The sequence below is a fragment of the Cotesia typhae genome, unplaced genomic scaffold (genome assembly GCF_013202065.1).
Source record: "Cotesia typhae breed Kobodo isofemale line unplaced genomic scaffold, CoteBio_Ctyphae scaffold_45, whole genome shotgun sequence".
Classification (NCBI taxonomy): Eukaryota; Metazoa; Arthropoda; class Insecta; order Hymenoptera; family Braconidae; genus Cotesia; species Cotesia typhae.
In genome coordinates this window covers 2,627,521-2,650,901 of record NW_027423777.1, presented here as the reverse complement: position 1 = coordinate 2,650,901, position 23,381 = coordinate 2,627,521, and the positions used below count along the sequence as shown (strand labels likewise).

At 27.6% G+C, this 23,381-nt stretch overlaps 6 protein-coding genes across 10 annotated transcripts; 4 read left to right on the top strand and 2 right to left on the bottom strand.

Moving 5' to 3' along the window:
* Window positions 1-58: 58 nt before the first annotated feature.
* Window positions 59-2,608, top strand: Mora (cysteine and histidine rich domain containing protein). The gene is made up of 4 exons (XM_074257473.1): window positions 59-285; window positions 813-1,375; window positions 2,071-2,259; window positions 2,340-2,608. The coding sequence occupies exons 1-4, from the start codon at window positions 213-215 to the stop codon at window positions 2,526-2,528; spliced, it is 1,014 nt and encodes a 337-aa protein (XP_074113574.1). The 5' UTR covers window positions 59-212; the 3' UTR covers window positions 2,529-2,608.
* LOC141536752 (telomere length regulation protein TEL2 homolog) lies at window positions 2,376-6,087 on the bottom strand. Of its 2 annotated transcripts, XM_074257470.1 has the most exons (4): window positions 5,892-6,087; window positions 5,398-5,465; window positions 2,694-5,330; window positions 2,376-2,513 (listed from the first exon to the last, which is right to left on the bottom strand). In XM_074257470.1, exon 3 carries the CDS (start codon window positions 5,325-5,327, stop codon window positions 2,703-2,705), a length of 2,625 nt encoding a protein of 874 aa, XP_074113571.1. In that variant the 5' UTR covers window positions 5,328-5,330; window positions 5,398-5,465; window positions 5,892-6,087; the 3' UTR covers window positions 2,376-2,513; window positions 2,694-2,702. The 2 variants fall into 2 exon arrangements, with proteins under 2 accessions (XP_074113571.1, XP_074113569.1); XM_074257468.1 differs by lacking the exon at window positions 2,376-2,513 and having other exon boundaries at window positions 2,552-5,330; window positions 5,892-6,086.
* Window positions 6,088-6,535: 448 nt separating this feature from the next.
* Window positions 6,536-10,114, top strand: Tango10 (transport and golgi organization 10). The gene is made up of 4 exons (XM_074257545.1): window positions 6,536-7,040; window positions 7,802-7,942; window positions 8,210-9,022; window positions 9,355-10,114. Exons 1-4 carry the CDS (start codon window positions 6,921-6,923, stop codon window positions 9,805-9,807), a joined length of 1,527 nt encoding a protein of 508 aa, XP_074113646.1. The 5' UTR covers window positions 6,536-6,920; the 3' UTR covers window positions 9,808-10,114.
* Window positions 10,115-10,373: 259 nt separating this feature from the next.
* On the top strand, window positions 10,374-11,844 carry Gfzf (GST-containing FLYWCH zinc-finger protein). Its single transcript, XM_074257546.1, has 5 exons — window positions 10,374-10,692; window positions 10,761-10,819; window positions 10,876-11,017; window positions 11,259-11,376; window positions 11,470-11,844. Exons 1-5 carry the CDS (start codon window positions 10,558-10,560, stop codon window positions 11,709-11,711), a joined length of 696 nt encoding a protein of 231 aa, XP_074113647.1. The 5' UTR covers window positions 10,374-10,557; the 3' UTR covers window positions 11,712-11,844.
* A 122-nt stretch (window positions 11,845-11,966) lies between these two features.
* Window positions 11,967-23,013, bottom strand: LOC141536799 (solute carrier family 35 member F3). 4 transcript variants are annotated; one of them, XM_074257541.1, is made up of 13 exons: window positions 22,835-23,013; window positions 22,047-22,483; window positions 21,798-21,965; window positions 20,652-20,881; window positions 19,120-19,269; window positions 18,412-18,762; window positions 17,801-17,929; window positions 17,541-17,730; window positions 17,380-17,469; window positions 17,181-17,310; window positions 16,544-16,573; window positions 15,091-15,494; window positions 11,967-13,354 (listed from the first exon to the last, which is right to left on the bottom strand). In XM_074257541.1, the coding sequence occupies exons 3-13, from the start codon at window positions 21,925-21,927 to the stop codon at window positions 13,302-13,304; spliced, it is 1,887 nt and encodes a 628-aa protein (XP_074113642.1). In that variant the 5' UTR covers window positions 21,928-21,965; window positions 22,047-22,483; window positions 22,835-23,013; the 3' UTR covers window positions 11,967-13,301. The 4 variants fall into 4 exon arrangements, with proteins under 4 accessions (XP_074113642.1, XP_074113643.1, XP_074113641.1 ...); XM_074257542.1 differs by having other exon boundaries at window positions 22,191-22,483; XM_074257540.1 differs by having other exon boundaries at window positions 21,798-22,483.
* Window positions 19,373-20,384, top strand: Rpl37a (ribosomal protein L37A). Its single transcript, XM_074257547.1, has 3 exons — window positions 19,373-19,499; window positions 19,767-19,895; window positions 20,193-20,384. The coding sequence occupies exons 1-3, from the start codon at window positions 19,497-19,499 to the stop codon at window positions 20,337-20,339; spliced, it is 279 nt and encodes a 92-aa protein (XP_074113648.1). The 5' UTR covers window positions 19,373-19,496; the 3' UTR covers window positions 20,340-20,384.
* Window positions 23,014-23,381: the final 368 nt, after the last annotated feature.

Here is a 23,381-nt window from a genome sequence, read left to right as displayed (position 1 = left end):
TTTTTTCGAATCCCAAAAAAAATCTAATTCGCTGCTAAGTTCACTCTGCAGATTGTAAATAAACTCAGAGCCAGAAAATTCTAGAAAATTCTTTATTTTCAGAAAAACTATAAAAGAGCCGCTGCTGAGTTGATCACAGAAATTACTAAGTTTGCACTTCTGAAGTTTAATAACCTATAAATAATTTGTTTATTTTTATAAGTATTTTAAATATGAGTGGGAAAAAATTATTGTGCTACCATCGAGGTTGTGGACAAGATTATGACCCAGATGACAACAAACCTGGTGAGTAAAAAAAATTATCAAAATTAATTTAGATTATATTTAATTATTTTATTGTAAATAAATTGTGGCAACAAAATTGACATAAAATTATTAAAAAAAAAAAATTACAATTTTTTTTAATAATTTTTTTTATTAAATAAAAATAAAATTAAAAAATTGTCAAGTGATTACTAATTTTAATTTCATAAAAAAATTAATTAAAAGTTTCAATTTAAATTTTAACTTACAAAAATTTTTGATGAAAATTTAAAAGAAATTTTTATAATTTTTTTTTATTCAAAAGAATTATATTAAAAAATTTTGACATGTAAAAAATTTTTAAAATTTGATCTGATAATTTTTAGAATTTTTATGAAAATTAATTTAGCAGCTATTTATTAATTTTTAAACAAATAAATTATGGCAAAAATAAATGAGAAAAAAAATTGACATTTAGAAATTTTAAAAAATTATAAATGCAATTTTTTAAAAAAAGTAAACATTTAAAAAATTACAATTTAATTTAATAAAATTTTATTGAATTTAAGATTCATGTGTTCATCACCCTGGAGTCCCAGTATTCCATGACGCCTACAAAGGATGGTCGTGCTGCAACAAAAAGTGCACAGACTTCACAGAATTCCTGAACATCAAAGGGTGCACCAAGTCGGAGCACTCGAATGAAAAGCCCCCGGAGCCAGAAAAGCCCGCTATCGACAAATCTAAAGCTGCTGAGATTATAGAGTACCACGCGCCAGTAAACACAGAGCCGACGATAGAGCGACCAGCTTTTGACACTCCACAGAAAACTATGCAGCCGGTGGTGTCCCGGGCGCTGATGGACCAGGTGAAGAGCTTCATCACGAATACTGAAAGTCTTCCTGAGAGCCAGGTGGTCAAAGTAGGGCAGAGTTGTAAGAACAGAGGCTGCTCTGCTACCTTCACTGGGACTGACAGTGACAATACCAGGTGTGTTCATCATCCAGGAGTTCCTGTTTTTCATGAGGGCTTGAAGTACTGGTCTTGCTGTCCCAGGAAGAAGATGACTGACTTTGATCAGTTTGAGAAACATCCTGGCTGCAGTGAGGGAACTCATGTTTGGATTGCTAAGGTATTGATTTTTTTTATTTATTTATATAATATTAAAATTAATAAAAATTAAATTAGCCAATATATAAAAATTTTTTTTTAATGAAAAAATTATTATAAAAAAATTTTACATTTTTTAAATTATTTTTTCATATGTAATTTAATTGTTGAAAAAAAAAAAATTTAATATTGGCTAATTTTAGTTTTAATTAAATTAACAACTGTTAATTTTTTTTAATTTTTATAATTAAATTATTGTAAAAAATTTTCACATGTAGAAATTTAAAAAAATTACAAGTGCATATTTTTAAAAAAAAAATTAATAAATTTCTACGTCAATTTTTTTTTGTCATAATTTTCTATTACAAAAATTTTTAAAACCATCAAATATTTGCTAAATTAATTTTTATCTAAATTACTACAAAAAAATTTCTTATCTAAAAATTTTGAAGTGCAAATTTTTTAAAAATATATTTTTTATTAATTAAAAGTAAAAAAATTTTTAAATGTCTGCTAATTTTAAAATTAAAAGTCACTTGACTATTTTTTAATTTTACATAACAAATTTTTTCCAAAAAATTATTTTTAAAAAATTGAATTTTTAATTTTAAAAAAATTTATACATGTAATTTTTTTTCTGCTATAATTTTTTTTTTTTTACAAAAATCTAGCTGTAAAATTTATCAAATAATCACTAAAATTATTTTTTAATTTTAGAACACCGGTAACAAAGCTCCCTGCAGATTAGACTGGCACCAAACAGGTTCATACGTCGTAGTATCAATTTTCGGCAAAAAGTACCACCCAAATAAGTCTTACATAAAACTGAGTCCTGTAAGATTGACAGTACAATTATTTTTCCCCGAAGATAATAAATATTACGACCTGGACGTAGAATTACGTGGAGTAAGTTAAATTTTTTTGTCTTGAATTTTCAATCAAACCTAAGAAATAAATTTCTAAAAATAAAGTTGCTTCTGTAACAGGTTGTTGATGTAGAGAACAGTTCAATGCAAATGTTACCGACAAAAGTAGAGATAAAGTTAAAAAAAGCAGAGCCAAGTTCCTGGTTGAAGCTCGATATTCCCAAAGAAGCAGCGCCTCAGCCAGCGCCTAAAGAAGAAGACAACTCCATCACTGAAAGAGTGGACGCTGTTGACCTAAATGATCTTTAATGTTCAAATAAAATCTGCACAAATATTTTTTATACTTTAATTTCGTTAAAGTTTTATCAATAAAAAAATATTGATACAAATTTTTAATTTTTTAAATAACGAAAAATAAATTGGATCAAAAAGATAGTTTGAAAAAATTCCACTAGGTGGCTGCTTGGATCTTACCACAAATTTTTAATTTTTAAAAGTCTCTCCAATAACAGAATCAATAAGCGCGATAACATTCCTCGCCAAACTCCTGCAATTAGCATTAGGATCTCCCCTCACAGAATCCAGCGCCAAGTCGACCAACCAGTTCCTGAACTCCATCATCAACTCCACAGTTTCCATCCCCAAGTTCTCTTTCTTCAGCGTTACAACAACCGCCGCTATGTTTTCAATAACACATAACCTAACCCTCGCTTCTTCATGGAACCTCAGGGTCCAAACAAGTTCCATCAAATCCTTCGCAATTTTCCCAGCAGCAACACAATTTTCCGCCGCTACCATAATCGTCGACAGAGTCTTCAAGAACTCGACTAACAAAATATTGTCCGTGTCAACAAATTGGTCCGGGAGTTTGTACAAGTACGCCCTCTTCTGCATCACGCCAAACAGCAGCGGGTAGAAGAACCCAGTGGCGACATCATTGAACTTATTAAAACTATTTTTGAGTCTCTTGGACTCATGCGCGAAGCGTTTAGTTTTAGACTCAATCCTCTTCTGTACTATTTCTTCCCAACCTCTGTTTTCTTCTTTCTCAACAACTTCAAAGTCTTCATCGTACAAAGTCTCGTGCTTTCTTCTTTCAACCAACAAAGAAACCTTAGAACTTTTTTTTTTACTAACCTTAACCTCTCTACCGCCATCTTTATCGTCTTCCAGCTTAACCTCAATCCTGGACAGCCTTCTAGCGCCCTCTGCCAGCACGCTTAAAAAGAAAATCCTGTCTGCAATTGAAAACTCGCCCATGCTTGCATGGAAACTCGCACAGAGGAACTCCGCAGCTTCTTTGGGGTAAACAAGAACCACTGCGACGCATGCGCAGAACTTGAGCTTATGAAAATCCTTAGTATAGACTTCTTCTTTGAGAGTCATTAAAATTCTCAACAATTCAAGCCCGAGAGACTTATCATCGCTCGGAAGTTGCTGGAGAATTAAATTTTCCGCCGCAAGCATCGACTCGGAAAATATATCCGGGTCTTTGTTAGCCTGGTGGTTTATCAGATTGTCTCTCAGGTCTCTTAAATAACTCGGCTTTAATTTTTCCACCGCTGGAGTGTCATTGGACAAGTCATAAGGCACTAAATCATCATCGCTGTCCAGTTCTTCTTCTTCTTCTTCTTCTTCTTCTTTAATTTTTTCTATTTCTTCTTTGCATGTTTTAAAACTAACCTCAATTATTTGTTTGTTAGGAACTTTATCGTCTTCTTCCATGAAAACCAGCCTTAAGCCTTCAAGAATCTCATCTCCATCGATAAAACAGTTTTCTGTGTTGTCATCAGCCGCTAACTTCCTGAATTTATCAACCAGCTGATGTTCAGGATATTCGTACTTCAATTTAGGCTCGCTTTCGTTTAAAATTCCAAGGACCAGTTCTCCAGTGATCATTCCAAGAAGTCTAACCTCCAGCAACATGGACTCCAAGTGGGCAGAAGTCCCGTCGAACAGCAGCCGCTGGATTTGTTCTTTCTCTGAAATAGTCAGCTGAGATTTTAATTTTTTTATTGAAAGCAAGATTAATTTGCTGATGAATTCATGGTGCTCCGTTGAAGAATGGTTCAAGGCGCTCCTGTCGCCCCAGATGGCCAGCAGCTTGAACACCAAGGCCACTAAAGGCCGGTTTTCATGGAGCGATGATGATAAGTAGAACACTAAGTTCTTTATCAGCTGTTCGCTGTCTTGGAAAGACATCAAAGGGATTTTTGTGGTTAGTACGTAGCGCCACTGGTCAATTCTCAATAAATCTCGGAGAACTGTTTCAAGGTCGCTTGGGTTGCTTGTTTGTTTGAGAAGAAGAGTCGCGAAAGGTTCTACTGAAGATCTTTCCAGGTTTTTGAGGAGTTTGTAGATGAATTCGTTTATATTTTGAGTATTTTTTAAAGACCAGGACGAAAGAATGTCAACTAATGCCGTGAAATTAGAAGACCCGAGACTGGAGATGCTCTTGCTGAGCAAGGAAGAAATCAGCTGGACATTAGGGCTGATATTCAATTCATCCCGGATTTTATTCAACAATTTTATCGCACGAGTCGTGTGATATGTGATTATTTGCGCGTAATTATTTAATTTAAAGCACTTGGGGAATTTCCCGAGGGTCTTATTGGCTACAAGACCCGGAAGCGAGACTAGAAGCTGGGAAAGAACTCTCCAGTTTTCCTGGAACTCCGCTTGCTCAATTGCCGTCCGCGGAACTGGGCGGCAAGCTGTTACTAGTGAGAAGCACAAGGTGTCGCTCTTGATCAATTCTTCTAGAAGAATAATTATAAGATTGGTCAAAGGCTCGGAGGAGCTTTTTAGCTTGTCTGATAATACTTGCAGCGACTCGTTGATCATTGGGTACGCTGGTCCTTGGACCAGGTTGTGAGCGAGGGATATTAACGACTCGTCCGGGTACTTTTTGAGCAGGTTTAAAGTCTGCTCGATTATCTTGCCGTGAAGAAAGCCGTCCACTTGCGGAATATTGTTGAAAGTTTGAAGTGTGATGGTTGAAAATGGGGTTAAGTAGGTTTTGATGTTTGTTGATATTGTTTTAAGCGTGGTGGCGCTGCTTACTAGTTCTAGGTTTGACAGAATGTTTAGTAAATTTTGGGCTTCCATTTTCTGAAAAATTAAATTATTAAAAATTTTTATTACTAAAAATTTATCAAGGTTTTTTATCAACACTTACTTGTCAATTTATTATTTTTTTTTAAATAATTTACTCTTTTAATTTCTTGGCAAGTTTTAGATAAATTTCTGAAACAGAAAATTATTTATAAATATTTTTTGAAGTTGAATAAAATTTTATTTGGTCGGTGAAAATTTATTTAATGATTTTTAATAATTAAAAATGAAAAAATTCCACAAGTAAAAAATTAAAAAAAAATTTTTTTTTTTGTTAATTAAATTAATAAAAAAAAAAAAATAAAAATTTTTTGCTGTCTTGACTTCTGATTTTTTTAATTATTAAAAATTCACAAAAATTATGAGTAAAAAAATATTTTTTCAAAATTGCACTCAAAATTTTTCAAATTTTCTCCATGTCAACTTTCTTTTAAATTTTTCAGATGTCTGCTTTTATTTATTTTTTATAAAACATTGTTTTTTCAAAATTTCTGTAAAACTTTTAATTCCTAAAACACAAAAATTATTTATTAATATTAAAATTAAATAAAAACTCACCTAAAATTAAGGTTATACTTTTATAAACATTTAATTCAATAAATAATTAAAAGTTAAGTCATTTAAAATATTCAATACTTAAATAATTAAAAATTTACAAAAATTATTAATATATTATTAAAAACTGTCATTTTTTTTTTAATTTATAATTATTTCAATTATAATCTCATATGAAATTAATTGTTTACAACTGTGTTCTACAAGCTCTGTCGATGACACTGAAGTTAACTGACAGAAATTTTTTTTTAATTTTACAAAATAAAAAAAAATCTATTAAAAAATTCCACATGTGGAATTTAATAAAAATTGTGAATGAAATTTTTTAATTGTAATTAATTTGTTGTAAAAATTAAAAAAATTAACAGCTGTTAGCTAACTTCAGTTTGCTACTCTGCCGGTATTGTAGGAATTTAAATTTTTGAACTAGTGGCGCCACCTGTCATTTATTTCCATCAAACTGACATTCAAACATAACACTGAAGTTGGCAGATGTTAAAAATTTTTTTAGAATATTATAGCAATAAAATTATAAAAAAAAAAAATTAATTAAAAAGTTTCACAAGTGAAAATTAATAAAAATTAAAAGTGAAAATTTTTAGAAGCATTTTTTTATTGTAATTAATTTGTTAAAAAAATTTTTTTGACAGCTGACGGCTAACTTCAGAATCATCATTCAAACTCACAAAAATAAAAAAAATAATAAAACAGCTGACAACTTAACCTGAAGAATTCTGAAGCTGATGATTGCAACTCCATTGTCATCCAAGTTTTGTGCAGGAAATCGATTGAGGTTGAAAATTGGAAACTGGAATTTGAGAGAATTTTGGAAACCAAATAAGTTTGGTTCTGGTGTCTGGAGTGTCCTGGTAGTGCTGGAGAAGTATGTGCTGCAATTTTATGGTGGAGATATAAATAAACATACCAGCAGCGAAGATTTAACGCGATGAGGGCTGACGAGTGCTATGATGAAGAGTAGCCTAGCTAGCTGCTGGGCACAAAGGCTGAATCACGACAAGTAAACATGTGCAGATGCTACGTAGTACGATTAGGTGGATGACAGGTATGACAAGTGTTGAAATGGATCAGAAACCAGTTGTTGATGAAAGCGGGCCCAGTTCTGATGTCCTTAAGACACCAGAGGCGATTGAGGTATTTTATTTTCTTTTTTTTTTTATTTAATAATAATATAATAATTAAATTAAACAGCTGTCAGTTTTTTTTTTAGTAAAATTTAATAAATTAAAATAATTACAAGTGATGAAAATTAATTTTACAGGTTTTTAATAATTTTAAAAATTTTTTTAATAAAAAAAATTGACATGTAGAAATTAAAAAAAATTAAAAATTCAATTTTTAAAAAAAAATTTTTTTGTTCAAAAAAATCAACAATTTGTGAAATGACAGCTAAATTAATGTCATCAAGGAATAAAAATTAATTTAGCAAGTATTTGATAATTTAAAAAATTTTTTTAACAAATAAAATATGACAAAAAAAATTGTTAAAAAAATTGACATGGAAAAATTTTTAAAAATTAAAAATTAATTTTTTGTTAAAAAAAATTGTGAAATGACAGCTTAATTAATTTCATCAATTAATAAAAATTAATTTTACAGGTATTTGATAATTTAAAATATGTTTTTAACAAACAAATTATGACAAAAAAAAAATTAACATGTAGAAATTTTTAAAAATTAAAGATGCAATTTTTTTAAAATAATTTTTTGGCACAAATTTTTTTTGTTAAAAAAATTTAAAAAATTGTGAAGTGACAGCTGAAATTAAATTAAATCTATAAATCCAAATTGTTAAAAAATATACATTTTTTGTGATAAAAATTAAAAAAAAAAAAAAAAATTATTTCAGTATCATTCAAATTTATGAGTCATTATTAATACATTATTTATTGCAGGTGGATAATTCGCAAACGATTCTGTTAAAAATAGCGACTTTGTATGCTGAACGATTGATGAATGACATTTGTTTGGTGGTTGATGGTGTAGAGTATCCAGCGCATCGTTTAATTTTATGTGCTTCTAGTGATGTATTTCAGGTAATAGTTATTTTTATTTTTAAATGAATTTTTTAATGATAATAAAATTAGCCGACGTTTAAAAATTGAGCATGTGAAATTTTTTTAAAATTATTCTTTAATAAAATAAACTATAAAAATTTTTAAATGTTGGCTAATTTTATAAAAATGAAAAAAAAGTTTTTTTAATATAATTTTCTTGTTTAAAAATATTTTTATGTCTTCTGAATTTAATTTAATTAAAAATTAAATTTTTTAACGATCTAAAATTTTTTAAAATTTTTACAGGTGATGTTAATGAGCCCACAATGGACAGAATCGCAAGAAAGCCGCGTAACTCTCCAAGAAACTCCTCAGTGCGTCCCAATATTTAGTGAATTTCTCCGCTACTTCTACACCGGTCAAATCCGGATCAGCTACGAAATAGTTCTGCCAATCCTCTCACTAGCAGACAAGTACAACGTTCGAGACCTGATAACCCTGTGCCTTGAGTACATGCAGAACCACATCGCAGTAGCAGCGATCCACGGAACCCTGGTGTCCTGGCTGGACTACACTTCAAATTGCGGACACCACGCGATCACGCAGACCTGCCAGAACTTCATCAAGTGGAACGTCGAGCTGGTGGCGAAGACAGCGGACTTTGGGAACTTTGAGCTAGATGTCTTGGTGACGCTCTTGCACCAAAGCTCGCTGGTCATCCGAGACGAGATGACGCTGTACAAGTGTTTAGAGTCGTGGCTGGACCACCAGGTGCAGAGGCTCAAGCACCAGCTGACACCTACCGAGTACGAGATAACGCTGAAGCAGCTGGTGATTGCTGTAATGACTCCAATTAGGTTTCCCATGATGTCTCCGAGACAACTCGCGGAATTGTTGCTGTCGCCTCTCACCAACAAGTACAAAGAATTTTTCGTTGAGCGAATGGCTATTGGAATGTCCTTCCACTCGGGGCAGCACGACCGGATACAGGATGTCATCAAGAATGAAGAAGATGGCGCGCTGCTTTTTGAACCCAGGCTTTACACTGTTGATACCTGCAGCAGTCTCCTGACCATTGAGAATTTTCATAGTCTACCTTCGTACCATACACGGACGCTGGTAATTATTTTTTTAAATAAAATAATTTATTAAATCTTAATATCTAAAGATAAAAGGGCTTATTCTCTCAATTATAAATTTTAGGCGGGAGTTTTTAAAAAAATTAGTTCTTGGTTTTGCCACTAGGTGGCTACGCCTTCTCGCTATTAGAAAAATCTTCCTAGGAAGTATATATAAAGACAAAATTTTTTATCTAACGATAAAATAAATTCTATTAGTAAATTAATCATTAAAATTAACTAAATAAATTTTATTTAATTTCAATGTTTATTTAAAATTTATTTTAAATTAATTAAAATTAATTTTAAAATTTAATAAATTATAAATTTCAGGTATTCTCCAGTCATTCATTCCTAGCAGAGCACGCGGGTGACAGAGCTTGCGAGTGGGTCGTAGACATATACCCCAAAGGTGTCTGGTTCAAAAAATTCTTCCTGATCGTCTGGCAAGGAACCGTCGAAATGCCCGAGCATGTCATCAGATCCGTCAGATTATCGCTGACCTGCAAAGAGCCGCCCATTGAAGCTGACAACGACATGCGTGTGAAAATTGGAGTCCTGATCTATGGACTCCAAGACGGCGTCGAGCACATCGCCAGGGTCACAGAAGTGATACACAGATTCAATAAAACAGACCGTGTCCTTAATTTAGACGATCTACTGCCGTTTGAAGAATTGAACCCACAGCAGAGCGCTAGATCTCTTGTTAATCCCGTTTCTCCGTACTTAGTCGGGCCCAACAAAGACATGCTTAAACTCCACATTGTTATTTCACCAGCCAATTAATTTTTTTATTATTTAGGTTGTTTAAATTTATTATTTTCATCGAGTAAATTATTTATTTGGAGAACGTGGTGGAGATTTTTTTAATTTCTCAAGGCTGGTGAGCGTTGAGTTAAATTATTCGTGAATATTTAAATTTTTTATTCATTTATTGCTTTTTTTTTTAGGGTCTAAAATTAAGTACCGAGCTTGTGTCAAATAAAAAATTTAATTTTTTATTCTCATTATTATTTGATAGAATTATTAATTATTAATATAGATGACAATTAAATGTTAAAAAATGCAAAAATAATAAATATATATTAATGTATTTATGAAATTATTTTAGGAAAAAATAATCTATATTATTAAGATTGAACCAAATTTAATTCATTTATGACTGCAAGGTTGCTAGTTATTATTACTAATAATTTTTTTTTTCTGAAAAAAAAATTTTGCTTTTTTTTTTTTCTGAAAAAAATTGTACTTTTTTTTTTTAAAAAAAAAAAAAAAAAAAAAAAATCTGAAAAAAAAAATTAATTTTTTTTATTAAAAAAATTTATATATTAACAAAAGTAATGAGGTCAATTTTATTAACCGATAGCCTTGATAGATAGTGAAAGGCGGAGTTTAAAATTCAGTAGTGGGATTGCCATTACATTCCTCGTTTATATAATAACTCAATCTATTAATAATACAGTCCGCAATTTTTCTTAGTTTTCTACCATCTTCAGCATCTGACAGTTTTATTATACAAATATAAAAATTTAAACCATGAAACTTTACGCTGTTTCTGATGGCCCACCATCTCTTGCTTGCAGACAAGCATTAAAAGCTCTTAATATTAATTATGAGTTGATACCTGTTGACTACTGCAAAGGAGAATTTTTAACTAAAGAATATGAAGAGGTAATTTAATATTTATTTTATTATTAATTAAATTTTGAAAATTTTAATTAATTAATTTAAAATTTCAGCTAAATCCGCAGAGAGAAATTCCTACTTTGGTCGACGGTGATTTAACAATGGGCGAAAGGTAAATTTTTTTAATTTAAATAATTGAATTTAATTAATTATTGATAATTATTTTAGTCACGCAATTTTACAATATCTTTGTGATAAATATGATAAAGAAGGTAAATACTATCCAAAGGATCCTAAAGCTCGTGCTTTAGTTAATCATCGACTTTGTTTCAATTTAACAACTTATTATCGCAATATTTCAGAATATGCTGTAAGTTTATTTATTTATTTATTATTATTATTCATAAAAATTTATGTAAAATCACTTCGAATTAATTTTATGTACGAATATTTAAAAAAATAATTTTTTAAATATTTTTCTGCTAATTCGCGGTTTTTTCAAATTTTTTTTATACTCTTTTTATTTTTTTATAATAATTATTATTATTATTTTTGTTTTTTATTTTCATCAATTAATATAATTAAAAATAATTAAATTTTTATCATTAAAGTTTGGCCCAATGTTCTTCAAATACGAACGCACAGAGATGGGCTTAAAAAAATTAAAAATGAGTTTAGATGTTTTTGAAAAATATTTCACTCGTACCAATTTTATTTATTGCGCTGCAAGTAAGTTTAAAAAAATCAATAATAAATTTTTTTTTTATATATATATAATAAAAAAAAATTAAATAATAAAATAATATAAAAAAATTTTTTCAGATACTTTAACAATCGCTGACTTTGCAATGATAACAGCGACAATTGGATTAGAAGCAATAAATTTTTCGCTCCAGTCCTGGCCAAAGGTCAACAAGTGGTACAATGACTTTAAAGTAAAACACTCTGAATTTTGGGAAATTGCAGCTGGAGGCTTAAAAGAGCTGAGCGATTATGAGAAAAATCCTGATATGACTATGACTTGGGTGCATCCTATTCATCCAATGCGTAAAAGCAAAAAATAAAATTTTTTTTTTTTTTTAATTTTATAATTTTTTTATCGCATATTTTATTATTAATTATTAATTATTAATGATTTTATTACACATACTTTATAATAAACAATGCAATTAAAATAAAATTTAAAAACGACAAAATGTCAGTCGTAACCAATTTTTTGAGCATATTCAATTTAAATAAATATTTTTATGAACAATTAACAACAAAAAATATTTTGAAAATTTATGTATAAATAGTTTTTTTTTAAATACAACAATAATATTTTTAATAATAATTATTATTCTTCGGATAAATATATTTATATTAAGTATATTTGAATCACAGCTTCATATTATCTTCGACGATAAAATTTATACTCATATATTATATAAGACAAATAATATATACATAGTTTATACATATGCAATGATAGTTAATCTCCATATTAATTTAATTAATTAATTAATTATTGCAATGTACTTATTCAATACACTTGCGAGAGTATTTAAAATTAATTATATAGAGATTAAATACCAGATAAAATTGACTGACATTTTACAGAATTTTTTTAATATAATAATTATTATCATTATAAGTTTCATTAAACTAGAAAAAAACCCTGTGGTCTATCCTCGATTCAATTTAGCGCATAAATACCGTGACAATATTTCAATAAACTGAGATATTGCGTGATAATTGCCAAAAAAAAAACGATGAAAATTTTTTTTGCTTATTTTTGAAAGTATATTTAAAGTTTGAAAATTAAAAATAAAAATTTTTAAAGCCAAAAGAACGTATAAATTTGTAAATATTGAAGATTTTTTGGTAATAGAATTTTAATAATAGAAAAAAAATTTTGTCTTTATATATACCCCCTAGAAAGATTTTTCTGATAGCGAGAAGGCGTAGCCACCTAGCGGCAAAACTAAAAACTAACTTTTTAAAAAATACCAAATAATGATATTAAATTTAGCTGCCACAATTGTTTTATTATTTTTTTTTAACAAATAAATTATTGTAAAAAAAAAATTATTAAAAAAATGGACTTGTAGAAATTTTAATAAATTAAAAATGCAATTTTTTTAAAATAATTTTTTAGAGCAAATTTTTTTGTTAAACAAAATTAATAAATTATTTTTTAAATTTATTCTCAATATTTTGTGATAAAAAATAAATTTTTTTATGCGCTCTGTTTTTACTAATTAAAAGAATTTTTTGAATTAAATAGCAAAAAAAAATTTATTTTTTTCACCTTTTTTGGCATATTTATCACTCAATATCTTTCAATCAAAAAAACTTACATTACTTCTTAGTCACTTATTAAATTTATCTCATTAAACTATAATAATAAGTTCAGAGGATCTTCTTTAGCTGACATGCTCGTCTGAACACATCGGTTTTAAAATTTTTGATTACCTATTTACCTATAAATTCGGTAATATAAAATTAAAGCTAACATCTACAAAAATCCACAAAAGTTTTTAGATCTTTTTACACGCTCTTGATTTATCGATAAGTTTTTTGCTTATAATAATATCGCTCGAGCGAAAATAGTCACCTCACTCTTCCGGAAGGTGATCTAAGATGGGATTTAATATAACCCGTCCGATAATCGATCACGTCCCTGGAAGCGCCGCCGGGAATCCCGTGCCTGTGCCTTCTGCTCCATCTGCAAGAAATAAATTGTATTAACACCTTTGTTCTTGCAGTTTAGCCAACTTAACGTCGGTAAATAAAATATTTAAATTGCAAGCATGCCCATTCCCTGATAGCCACCTTACCTATAACTTACTGTCAATCTACGTCCGCAATTTGAAGCAAACTTGACGGAAAGAGTTGGCAAAGCGAGCGATTACCTATTAGTTACCTATAACTTACGCTGCAAATAGACGTCAAAACTTGCTGTACAAGTATTTCAGTCAAATTGTAGTAAAGTTGAAAGGAAATTTAACTACAAGTTTGATTGTTAACTTGTATTCAAGTTGCGGCCGTAGATTTCCGTCAATTTGCTTACAACTGTTGTTGAAAGAAGAATTACCGCCAACTTGATGTATAAATTAACCGTAACTGCTGGAAGTCAACACTTACTGAGAAAGCGCTGGCTATCAGGGTTATTTTGTCCTTAATCTATCACACGGTTTATCGCTGACATAAAATCATATTAAATTATATAATAGTAGATAATAAAAAAATTATATATATATATATATATATATATATATATATATATATATATATATATATATATATATATATAGGATGACAAATAAATAACATTTAATTTACACACGTTCAATGCTTCATTCCAGATTTAAATATATAATATAAAAACATTCATTATTTATAAATATATAATAATTAATTTAGTTATTACGGAAGAAATATACAAAAAAAATCAATTCACTACTTACGAATGCACATGTACATATTTATAATTATTAAATCCTAAATTTACATCAAAATTTCCTATCTCTGATTTATCACAAAATTTATTACTGATAAATTAATTTAAGGCAAAGTACCTAGTATTTAAACAGATGTTTAAGTAAAATTTATTTGACCCGACTTTTAATTTATTATTAGTTCAAATTGATGTTTTAAGAGCCCTCTCCAAAGGACAGCTCAAAAAATTTTTAAAAGTTCGCGCCAAATTTTTTTAAATTTCAAAAATCGAATTTTTTTTTTTAATTTTTTTTATTTATTATTTATTTTTTATTTATTCGGCGATATCATCACAGCAGTTAAAACCGACTCTAAATAATTAATTAAAGAAAAAAAAAATTATGAGCGACCTTTCAAAATTTAAATTTTGAACTGAAACTTTCAGAAACTTTTTTTTTTGTCTATAAAATTATACCGTAACGAGAAAAAAAATAAAATTCGATTTTTGAAATTTAAAAAAATTTTTTAATTTTTTTTTGAGCTGTCTTTTGGAAAAGGCTCTTTAAATATAAAAAAAAAAAAAAATAATCTAAACTCACTCCGACATTACACTCTTCGAGACCTTTCATTTGAGTACCCACATCAATTTTTCATATATTTTATATATTTATATATATTATATATATATATATATATATATATATATATATATATATATATATATATATATATATATATATATATATATATATATATATATATATATATATATATATATATATATATATATATATATATATATATATATATATATGAAAAATATATAAAAAATGCATGTGGGTACTCAAATGAAAGCTCTTGATGAGTGTAACATCAGGATGAGCTTATATCTTTAAAAACTGGGTACTTTACCTAATTATTTATGACAAATTTTTATTCATAAAAATTAGCGTTTTTTTTTTTTTTTTCTAAAAATAATTTCTATTTTTTTTTTTTTTTAGTTTGTTTTTAATAAAATCATACCTTGTTGGTTTTGTGGACTGACGTGCGAGCGATGGTTGTTAGTAGTGGTTGACTGTATAGAGTTTGAATTAGGAACGCGATGATGTTGGGTATCAGAGGATGAGGAGACGACATTATTATTATTACTGTTATTATTATTATTATTATTATTATTATTATTATTATTATTATTATTATTGTTATTATTGTTGTTGTTAGTATGTCGATGTATCAAATTGGAGACTGCTGAGTTATTGGTGGAGGGTAGCAAAGTTTGACCGTCACCCTGCGAAGACGATACACCGTAGTTCCTTCGGAAATGCCTCTGCTGGAATGATTGCCTGCGGCTCCGATTACTGGTCATCCCACCACCACCACCGCCAACACCCCGGCCACTGGCTACCCCATGTTGTTGCGGATTCGTACTGCATCAACCCCATTTATTTCATCTTTCTTTCTTTCTCAACAACTTTTTTTTATCACGTTTTTTTTTTTTTTTTTTTTTTTAATAATAAAAATTATTAAGTAAAAATCTATCTAAAAAAAAATAATATAACTGAAATAAACAAATAAATTTAAGCCATGCTACATGAAAAGCCAATGCAGATATATCTTCACGGGAAGTATATTTAATTATCATGCTCTGGATTGGTCGTTCTTCTTTATAATATGCAATGTGTTACAAACGATTCACCTGGGGATTTTAAGGATTAGTTTATTAATATTCTACTAGTATGAAATTTTTAATAAATTTATTAAATTAATTTTTTTTAAATAAATAACATTTTGTTTTACTAAATAATAAATTTTGTTAAATTGCACTGTAATTTTTTAAAAATTCACGTTTATAAAAATATAAGCTCATCCTGACATTACACTCATCAAGAGCTTTCATTTGAGTACCCACATGCATTTTTTATATATTTTTCATATATACATATATATATAATATATATAAATATATAAAATATATGAAAAATTGATGTGGGTACTCAAATGAAAGGTCTCAATGAGTATAATTTAGGGGTGAATTTATTTCTTTAAAAATGTCAATAGTTCACAAGAGGCAAGGTCATTTCTTTATTGACATTTTTAAAGATATAAGCTCATCCCGATGTTATACTCGCCAAGAGCTTTCATTTGAGTACCCACATCAATTTTTCATATATTTTATATATTTATATATATTATATATATGTATATATGAAAAATATATCAAAAATGCATGTGGGTACTCAAATGAAAGCTCTTGGCGAGTATAACATCGGGATGAGCTTATATCTTTAAAAATGTCAATAGTGACTGCAAGTTTTTAAAATTTTTTAGTCAATAAAATTATTTTAATAATTAATAAAAAAATTATTTAATTCAATAAATTTATTATCAAAAAAAAATTGAATCTAATGATTAAAAGGGATACCAGGTCAAACGATTAGTATCACCAGCAAAGAGGATATATGATGAATTTTCTTACCTTGCACTGTGACTCATGGTGACTACGTTTCTGTAACATATGGATCCTGATTTCGAAGCGTTTTTTTTTTTTTTTTTACGTATATTCAAAGTATTTTATCTAACTATTCCATTCATATTTAATAATTACAATTTTTTTTTAAGATTTTTTGACAAGAGTAGAATTTAATTAATTTAGATTCGAATACTTGTGCAACGATTTCGAAAGTTAACTATACTCCAATTTAAGCAGCAGTGCATATTTATGCCTGTGGTTTGTCAGTGTATTAAATAATAAATTGTTTATTTATAAATAATTAATAATAAAAGAAGAAATAAATAGAGAAGAAATAAGAAAAATGTGTAAAGGCAATATTGTCTAGCAAAGTGAGTTTAGTTATTTCTACGCGTTGCTTCTATTTATGCAAACCAAATTATTATTAATAAAAATATATTTAGATTCTTGCAGATTTTTTACGAGTGTGTACACATATAATTATTTATTAATTGGTATTTATAATTTATATGTATGCACACTTTTGGAGATATTTTTAATAAATTCTATATTAAAAGCTAAAAAAGATAAATCAGAGTGTAAAAAAATAAAACTAAACCTGCATACCACAAAAATAGTTGCGTAATATTTTTAAATTGCATACCGTAGAAGCCGCGTTATGTAGTCCGGCCAATTGTCGGGGAACATCACCAGGAAAAATCCAACTGATATTAATATCATTCCCGCGAGTTTCATACCTACAAAGTGCGCTCCGTAGAGCACGACATCCAGTGCTGGAATTAAATTTAATCATTTATTTAAAAAAAAAAAAAAAAATTTTATTAGTTTAATTTAATAATTACCTGCAGACACTGGAACTGCTGTTATTAATCCCAAGGTGATGAATAAATCATATGTTAACGCGATGCTGTAATTAGCCAGCATGTTAGCGACTGTAAAAATTAATTTATTATTATTATTTATTATTACTTATTATTATTATTATTATAATTAAATACTTTACCTAAATGAAGTATACTAGCAGAAAGTAAAGCTGCCCAGGGTAAGCGTGCCCAATGAACGCTTTCGACCCCCGAGAAATATAAAGCTAAACAAATCGGCCATAGTAACGCCGCATTGCAAAGTCCAATTAGTGTGAAAAATATTGAAACTTGCCCAAATGTCGTTTCACCGATTACTTTTTTAAATAAAACCTAGAATAATTTTTTTTTAGTGTTTTTTTTTTTTTTTTTTTTGGAAGAAAAATAAATTTGAAGATGAAACCTTGTAAACTGCAGAGCCAGCCGCGGCAGAAGCTGCTAAAACAACACCCCCGAGGGTCGGGCTTCCGGTGATACCGTCCATGTATGCTAGTAATGCAATTCCTGTATCGCATAATATTACAGCGACGATCTAAAAATAAAATGAGTAGTTAGTCTAGAGTTTTAATTTTTAATTAATTAAAAAATAAATTTTAATTAATAAAAAAATTATATTTAATTAATAAAAAAAATTATTTTTAATAAATAAAATAAAAAATTTTAATTAATAAAAAAAAATTAAAAAAAAAAACTAATTTTTAATTAATAAAAAAAAATCGTTTTTAATTAATAAAAAAAATTATTTTTAATTAATAAAAAAAACAATTTTTTTAAAAATTATCTTTAATAAATGAAATAAAAATTTTTAATTAATAAAAAAAAATAAAAAAAAAAAAAAACTAATTTTTAATTATTAAAAAAAAATTATTTTTATTTAATTAAAAAATTATTTTTAATTAACAGACAGATGTTTTTTTTAATTAATTTTTATAAAAATTCCATTTTTAGAAATTTTTAAAAATTAATTCCATTTTTAAAAATTAATTTATTTATTTTTAAAAATGAAAAAATTACCCTGACTCCAACAAATTGCTCGTGCAAAATGACCCAAGAAAGAAGATAAACACAAGAGACGTTGGTAGCAAACAAAGCCATTACATCAGTGGCAAGAAGAATGCGTAATGAGTGGATGTACATGTAATTAGTTGCGACCCAGAGCCCGCAGAAGAAACTGCACCGGGTCAGAAATCGGCCGCCCGTGAGTCCCTTGTCGCGGAACCCCCGCAAACTTTCTGCAATTATCTCCGTCGGGTTCGTACATTTAGACCTTGCTATCTGGCAGATGAAGTACACTGGAAAATAGAGCACGGCCCAGTTTGTGCAGAACCAGGTGGTGAAGAAAGGCGCGTTGTAGGGAAGAACGATCTAAAATTTTTTTATACAAAATTATACATAAAATGTTTAAAAAAATTATTTTTAAAAAATTGCAGTTTTTACTTTTTTAATTTTCTCGGTGTCAATTTTTTTTTCTATAATTTATTTGTTAAAAAAATTTTTTAAATGAATTATTATCTGCTAAATTGATTCTCATATAAATTATTTAATATCTGCTAAATTAATTTTCATATAATTTAATTTCTATAAAATTCTAAAAAAATTTTCAACATCTGTTAACTTCAGTTTCATTTTTTTGGTCTAATTTAATTAATGAAACAAAATTTTTAAATTAAAAACGTCGGCTAATTTTAGTATTATTTAATTGAAATATTTGTAAATACTTACAGGTTGATGATATAATTCACTGGTAACATTGTCAGATTCAATGTGATTTGTTATAATGTCAGGTTTATGAAAGTATAAGTATTTTATACAGTGAGTCGCTCCAACCCAGCTGGCTGTCACACAAACTGTCACACAGACTCCAAAATAAATCTGTAACAAAATTTATTCACATAAACAACAAAAATATAATTAATTTATCTTTTGACAGGTAGCTTTGAAATTAACGTCGGCAAGGTAGAAACTAAATTAAAACATTTCCACTCTGCGCCATCTACCACCAGCTGTTAAATTTCACCAACTCCCACTTTTTCTATCCCAAGTTCTTTTTCCTTCTGTTTATGACGATTGTCGGACGAAGCCAATAAATTTAATTAAAAATGGTAAGAATTTTGATAATTAATCACTTTTATTAATATAAATAATTGCAAAAATTTCGTATTTAACACTTGAGATAATTATTTTTCAATTAGTTTCTCTAAAAAACTCCCTTTGTAATTTTTTAATACCACGTTTTTAATTTTATTATTTTGAGGTTATGTTTCCTCGTGCTAATTATTTTTATTAACAAAAAAAAATTTTTTTCAATAATTTTAAGTAAATAAAAAGATAAAAAATTATTTTTATTTATTAATAAAATATTTTTTCAGGCTAAGCGTACCAAGAAGGTTGGAATCACCGGTAAATATGGGACCCGTTATGGTGCTTCCCTCAGGAAGATGGTGAAAAAAATGGAAATCACCCAGCACAGCAAATATACATGCACCTTCTGCGGCAAGGTAAATAAAATTTTCATTTTTTTTTTTTAAACCTAAAATTAGCAGACATTTTAATTTTTATAAAAATTGTCCTTAAAATTTTTAAAATTTTCTACTTGTCAATTTTTTTTTTTTATTTTTTTCAATCAAAAAATTTTCAGCTGTCAGCTGATTAATTTTAATAAAAATTTTAGATGTCAGCTGATGAAAATTTTATTTTTTGTTTTTTTAATAACAAAATTATTAAATGTCTGCTGATTAAATTAAAAAAATATATTTTTAATTATTAAATTAATTTATTGATTTATTGAATAACAGGACGCCATGAAACGCAGTGTCGTCGGTATCTGGTCCTGCAAAAGATGCAAGAGAACCGTAGCTGGAGGTGCTTGGGTCTACTCAACAACCGCTGCAGCTTCTGTCAGATCAGCAGTCAGAAGATTGCGTGAAGTTAAGGAACAATAAGTTCTTTGTAATAATTTAAATAAAAATATAACAATTTAACTTCAATTAGCGCCTTCTATTTTATTATTATAATTAATAATTAATTTAGTTAAGCGTTATTGAATTGATTTTTTTTTTTAAATTAAGACTTGGTATTTTTTATGGAAAGTAAACTAAATTTTAAACCTAAAATAGACTAAGTTTCCAGCGCAATGACTCGCAAGAAATTGATGGAGATGCTCAGGGTCATGCAATCGCATACGGGGAAAGTAATTAAGCTCTTGTGTATTCAAAGGAGTGTATTACACTTGAAATAAAGAATGCAAGACAAACCTTCTTGGCAGATTGAGCACAACAAGAGTCGAAGCATCTGACAATAGAGTGCCGTCTCGTCTGATAATTAACGTTTGAGCCAGTATGACTCGGTTGATTGTGCCCTTGACCACCACCCGCGCTCCCTCCACTGGGTTCTCTTATTCCCAGGCCGCTGCTCGTCTCCAGTGACCTGCCTGATGATGCTGAGTCGCATCCCCCCGTAACACTGCATCCCTGTTGCTCGCATCCTGAAATAAAAATTTTTTTTAAGAATAAAAAAAATTTTAATTTGATAATTTTTTTTTTTTTGGTAAAAAATGATTTTGATGTTTTTATTAAATATTTATTCGGCATCTAAAACAAATTATTTTAGCATAGAAAATTTATTTAACAGACATTTTATTATTTTTTTAATAAAAAAATTATGCAAAAAAAAATTTTTTTAAATTAAAAATAAAATTTTTTAATGATAATTTTTTTATTAAAAAAATTAATAAATAGTCAAATTATTGCTAACTGATGTCATAAAATTTCGACTTCAATTTTTAACTTGAAAAATATTAAATAAAAAATTTAATTTTTTACATTATAAAAATGTTGAATACTTAAAAAATTTTTTTAAAATTGTGACAGCTAAATTTAATGTCAAATTATTTATAAAAAATTGCATTTTTAATTTTTTAAAATTCCTACATGTTAAATTTTTGTCTCATTTTTTTGTTAAAAAATTATAAAAAAAAATTAACATTTAGAAATTTAAAAAATTAAAAAATGCAATTTTTTAAGAATAATTTTTTTGTTAAATAAAATGATAGATAAATTTAAATCAAGTATCTGCTACATTAATGGCAATAAAGTTAGCAGTCACTTGACTATTTTTTAATTTTTTTTTAACAAGAAAATTTTCCAAAAAATTATTTTTAAAAAATTTTATTTTTAATTTTTTAAAATTATCAAATATTTGCTAAATTATTTTTCATAAAAATTTTTTCCTAGCTAATTTAAAAAAAAATTATAATTTAACATTTTTAAAATTAATTTAAATGTCAAAAGTCAGCTGATATAAATTAACAAAAAAAATTTTTTAAATAATATTAAAAAAAAAAAAAAAAATGACCAAGTGTGATAAATAATTTACACTTGATCAAGATGATAAACAATTACCTGTATCAACAACAACATGTCCAGGACTAGCATACGGATGTCCAGTTTGTTCATCATTTAAAATAATACTCGGAGCTCTGGATCTTCTTGGATGAAAAATAGTTGAAACTTCAGCGTTACTGCTATCCATAACTCAATTTATATTTCCGTTAATAAATATAAATCCAACTAAAAAGAAACAATAACAACCTTCTATCGATTTTGTTTATAAATAAATAAACAATGCAAAGACAGTAGGCTTAAAATTACTTTGTTTTTGCCACATAATAATAATAATAATAATAATTCTTATTATACATAAATTAAATTAGTAAGTCTTCTTATCAAGGTCCAAGGGCATAAACCTTTATTTATTTTTTGTACTCGATATTTGACCCACTTGAGTTAAATTACCTTCTAGCTTATCAGATTGCAATTAAAAGTGAAGCCCATAATTTCCAGATTTATCAAAAGTTTTTAATTTAATTATTAATTACTAATTAGTTGATTTATTTACAGAGCGATTGATCAAGCAGATTGGAGATGACAAGCAAATCAAGCAGAATAATAAAAATAAATGTACGTGGATTTAAACTGACGATACTGTCACATGCTCGCGAGCTTTAAAAGCTCCAACGTGCCATTGATTACTGACGGGGAGTATTTTTAAGACCTGGGGATCTCTTGTCGGACAAACGCTTGCGCAACTGAAACAAAATACGGGTTATATGTATATGTATTTAACAATACGATTATTTTAATATAAGGGTTTGTTGTACATACTTTTATATTCTACATAATTTTCTGTTTAGAGTTTGAGAGACGTGTTACGGATTTAATGCTATTTTATTTGCGGTTCTTAAATATTAAATTGCACGCGATATTTATTAACATACATTTATTTGCGTGCGCTATTTTAGATTTTATTCATGGATTTTATTTAATAGTTTGTTATTTACTGTTTAATATGTTTGTAATGATGATGACAGTTTAATGGGAAAAATTTTATTTTAGGGGGAGATTTAGCAAGGTCAATCTGTGCGTTAATTTTTACTTACCGGCGATTAGAAAAAAATTATAGATTTTTTTTTTTTACGCTAATATTTTTGCTAAAGTTAGCTGACATTTTTGATTTTTTAATTTATTAAATTAGAACAAAAAAAATTTTTTTTTAATTTATTAAAAAAAAAAATTCTCAAAATTTTTAAATGTCGGCTAATTCAGCTATGATATTAAATTTAGCTATCACTTGACATTTTTTTATTTTTTTTTAACAAATAAATTTGTTCTAAAAAATTATTAAAAAAAAATTGCATTTGGAGTTTTTTAAAATTTCTAAATGTCAATTTTTTTTTGCCATAATTTATTTGTTAAAAAAAATTATGATCAGCTGTTTATTTATTCTATTATGACACTTGGAATTTTTTTTAATTCACATTCTTTTAAAAATTCACTTAAAAAAATCACTTTCTATTTTTAATTTTAAAATATTACTTTTTTTTTTTTTTTTTTAACACAAGTTTAGTTTCACATTCAGTTGATTTAAAAAAACAAATAATAATTTTTAACAATCACTTTTCTTTTACTTTGTCAAAAAACAAATTT

Coding starts and splice junctions, on each gene's coding strand:
- Mora (XM_074257473.1), top strand. CDS start 213: ATGAGTGGGAAAAAATTATTGTGCTACCATCGAGGTTGTGGACAAGAT. Junction 1,376..2,070: donor CTCATGTTTGGATTGCTAAG/GTATTGATTTTT, acceptor TTTTAATTTTAG/AACACCGGTAACAAAGCTCC. Junction 2,260..2,339: donor TGGACGTAGAATTACGTGGA/GTAAGTTAAATT, acceptor CTTCTGTAACAG/GTTGTTGATGTAGAGAACAG.
- LOC141536752 (XM_074257470.1), bottom strand. CDS start 5,327: ATGGAAGCCCAAAATTTACTAAACATTCTGTCAAACCTAGAACTAGTA.
- Tango10 (XM_074257545.1), top strand. CDS start 6,921: ATGCTACGTAGTACGATTAGGTGGATGACAGGTATGACAAGTGTTGAA. Junction 7,943..8,209: donor CTTCTAGTGATGTATTTCAG/GTAATAGTTATT, acceptor AAATTTTTACAG/GTGATGTTAATGAGCCCACA. Junction 9,023..9,354: donor CGTACCATACACGGACGCTG/GTAATTATTTTT, acceptor TATAAATTTCAG/GTATTCTCCAGTCATTCATT.
- Gfzf (XM_074257546.1), top strand. CDS start 10,558: ATGAAACTTTACGCTGTTTCTGATGGCCCACCATCTCTTGCTTGCAGA. Junction 10,693..10,760: donor TAACTAAAGAATATGAAGAG/GTAATTTAATAT, acceptor TTAAAATTTCAG/CTAAATCCGCAGAGAGAAAT. Junction 10,820..10,875: donor GATTTAACAATGGGCGAAAG/GTAAATTTTTTT, acceptor TAATTATTTTAG/TCACGCAATTTTACAATATC.
- Rpl37a (XM_074257547.1), top strand. Junction 19,896..20,192: donor CATGCACCTTCTGCGGCAAG/GTAAATAAAATT, acceptor ATTGAATAACAG/GACGCCATGAAACGCAGTGT.
- LOC141536799 (XM_074257540.1), bottom strand. CDS start 21,927: ATGGATAGCAGTAACGCTGAAGTTTCAACTATTTTTCATCCAAGAAGA. Junction 17,731..17,800: donor CTGGCTCTGCAGTTTACAAG/GTTTCATCTTCA, acceptor AAATTATTCTAG/GTTTTATTTAAAAAAGTAAT. Junction 13,355..15,090: donor CAGTCCACAAAACCAACAAG/GTATGATTTTAT, acceptor TATTTCTTGCAG/ATGGAGCAGAAGGCACAGGC.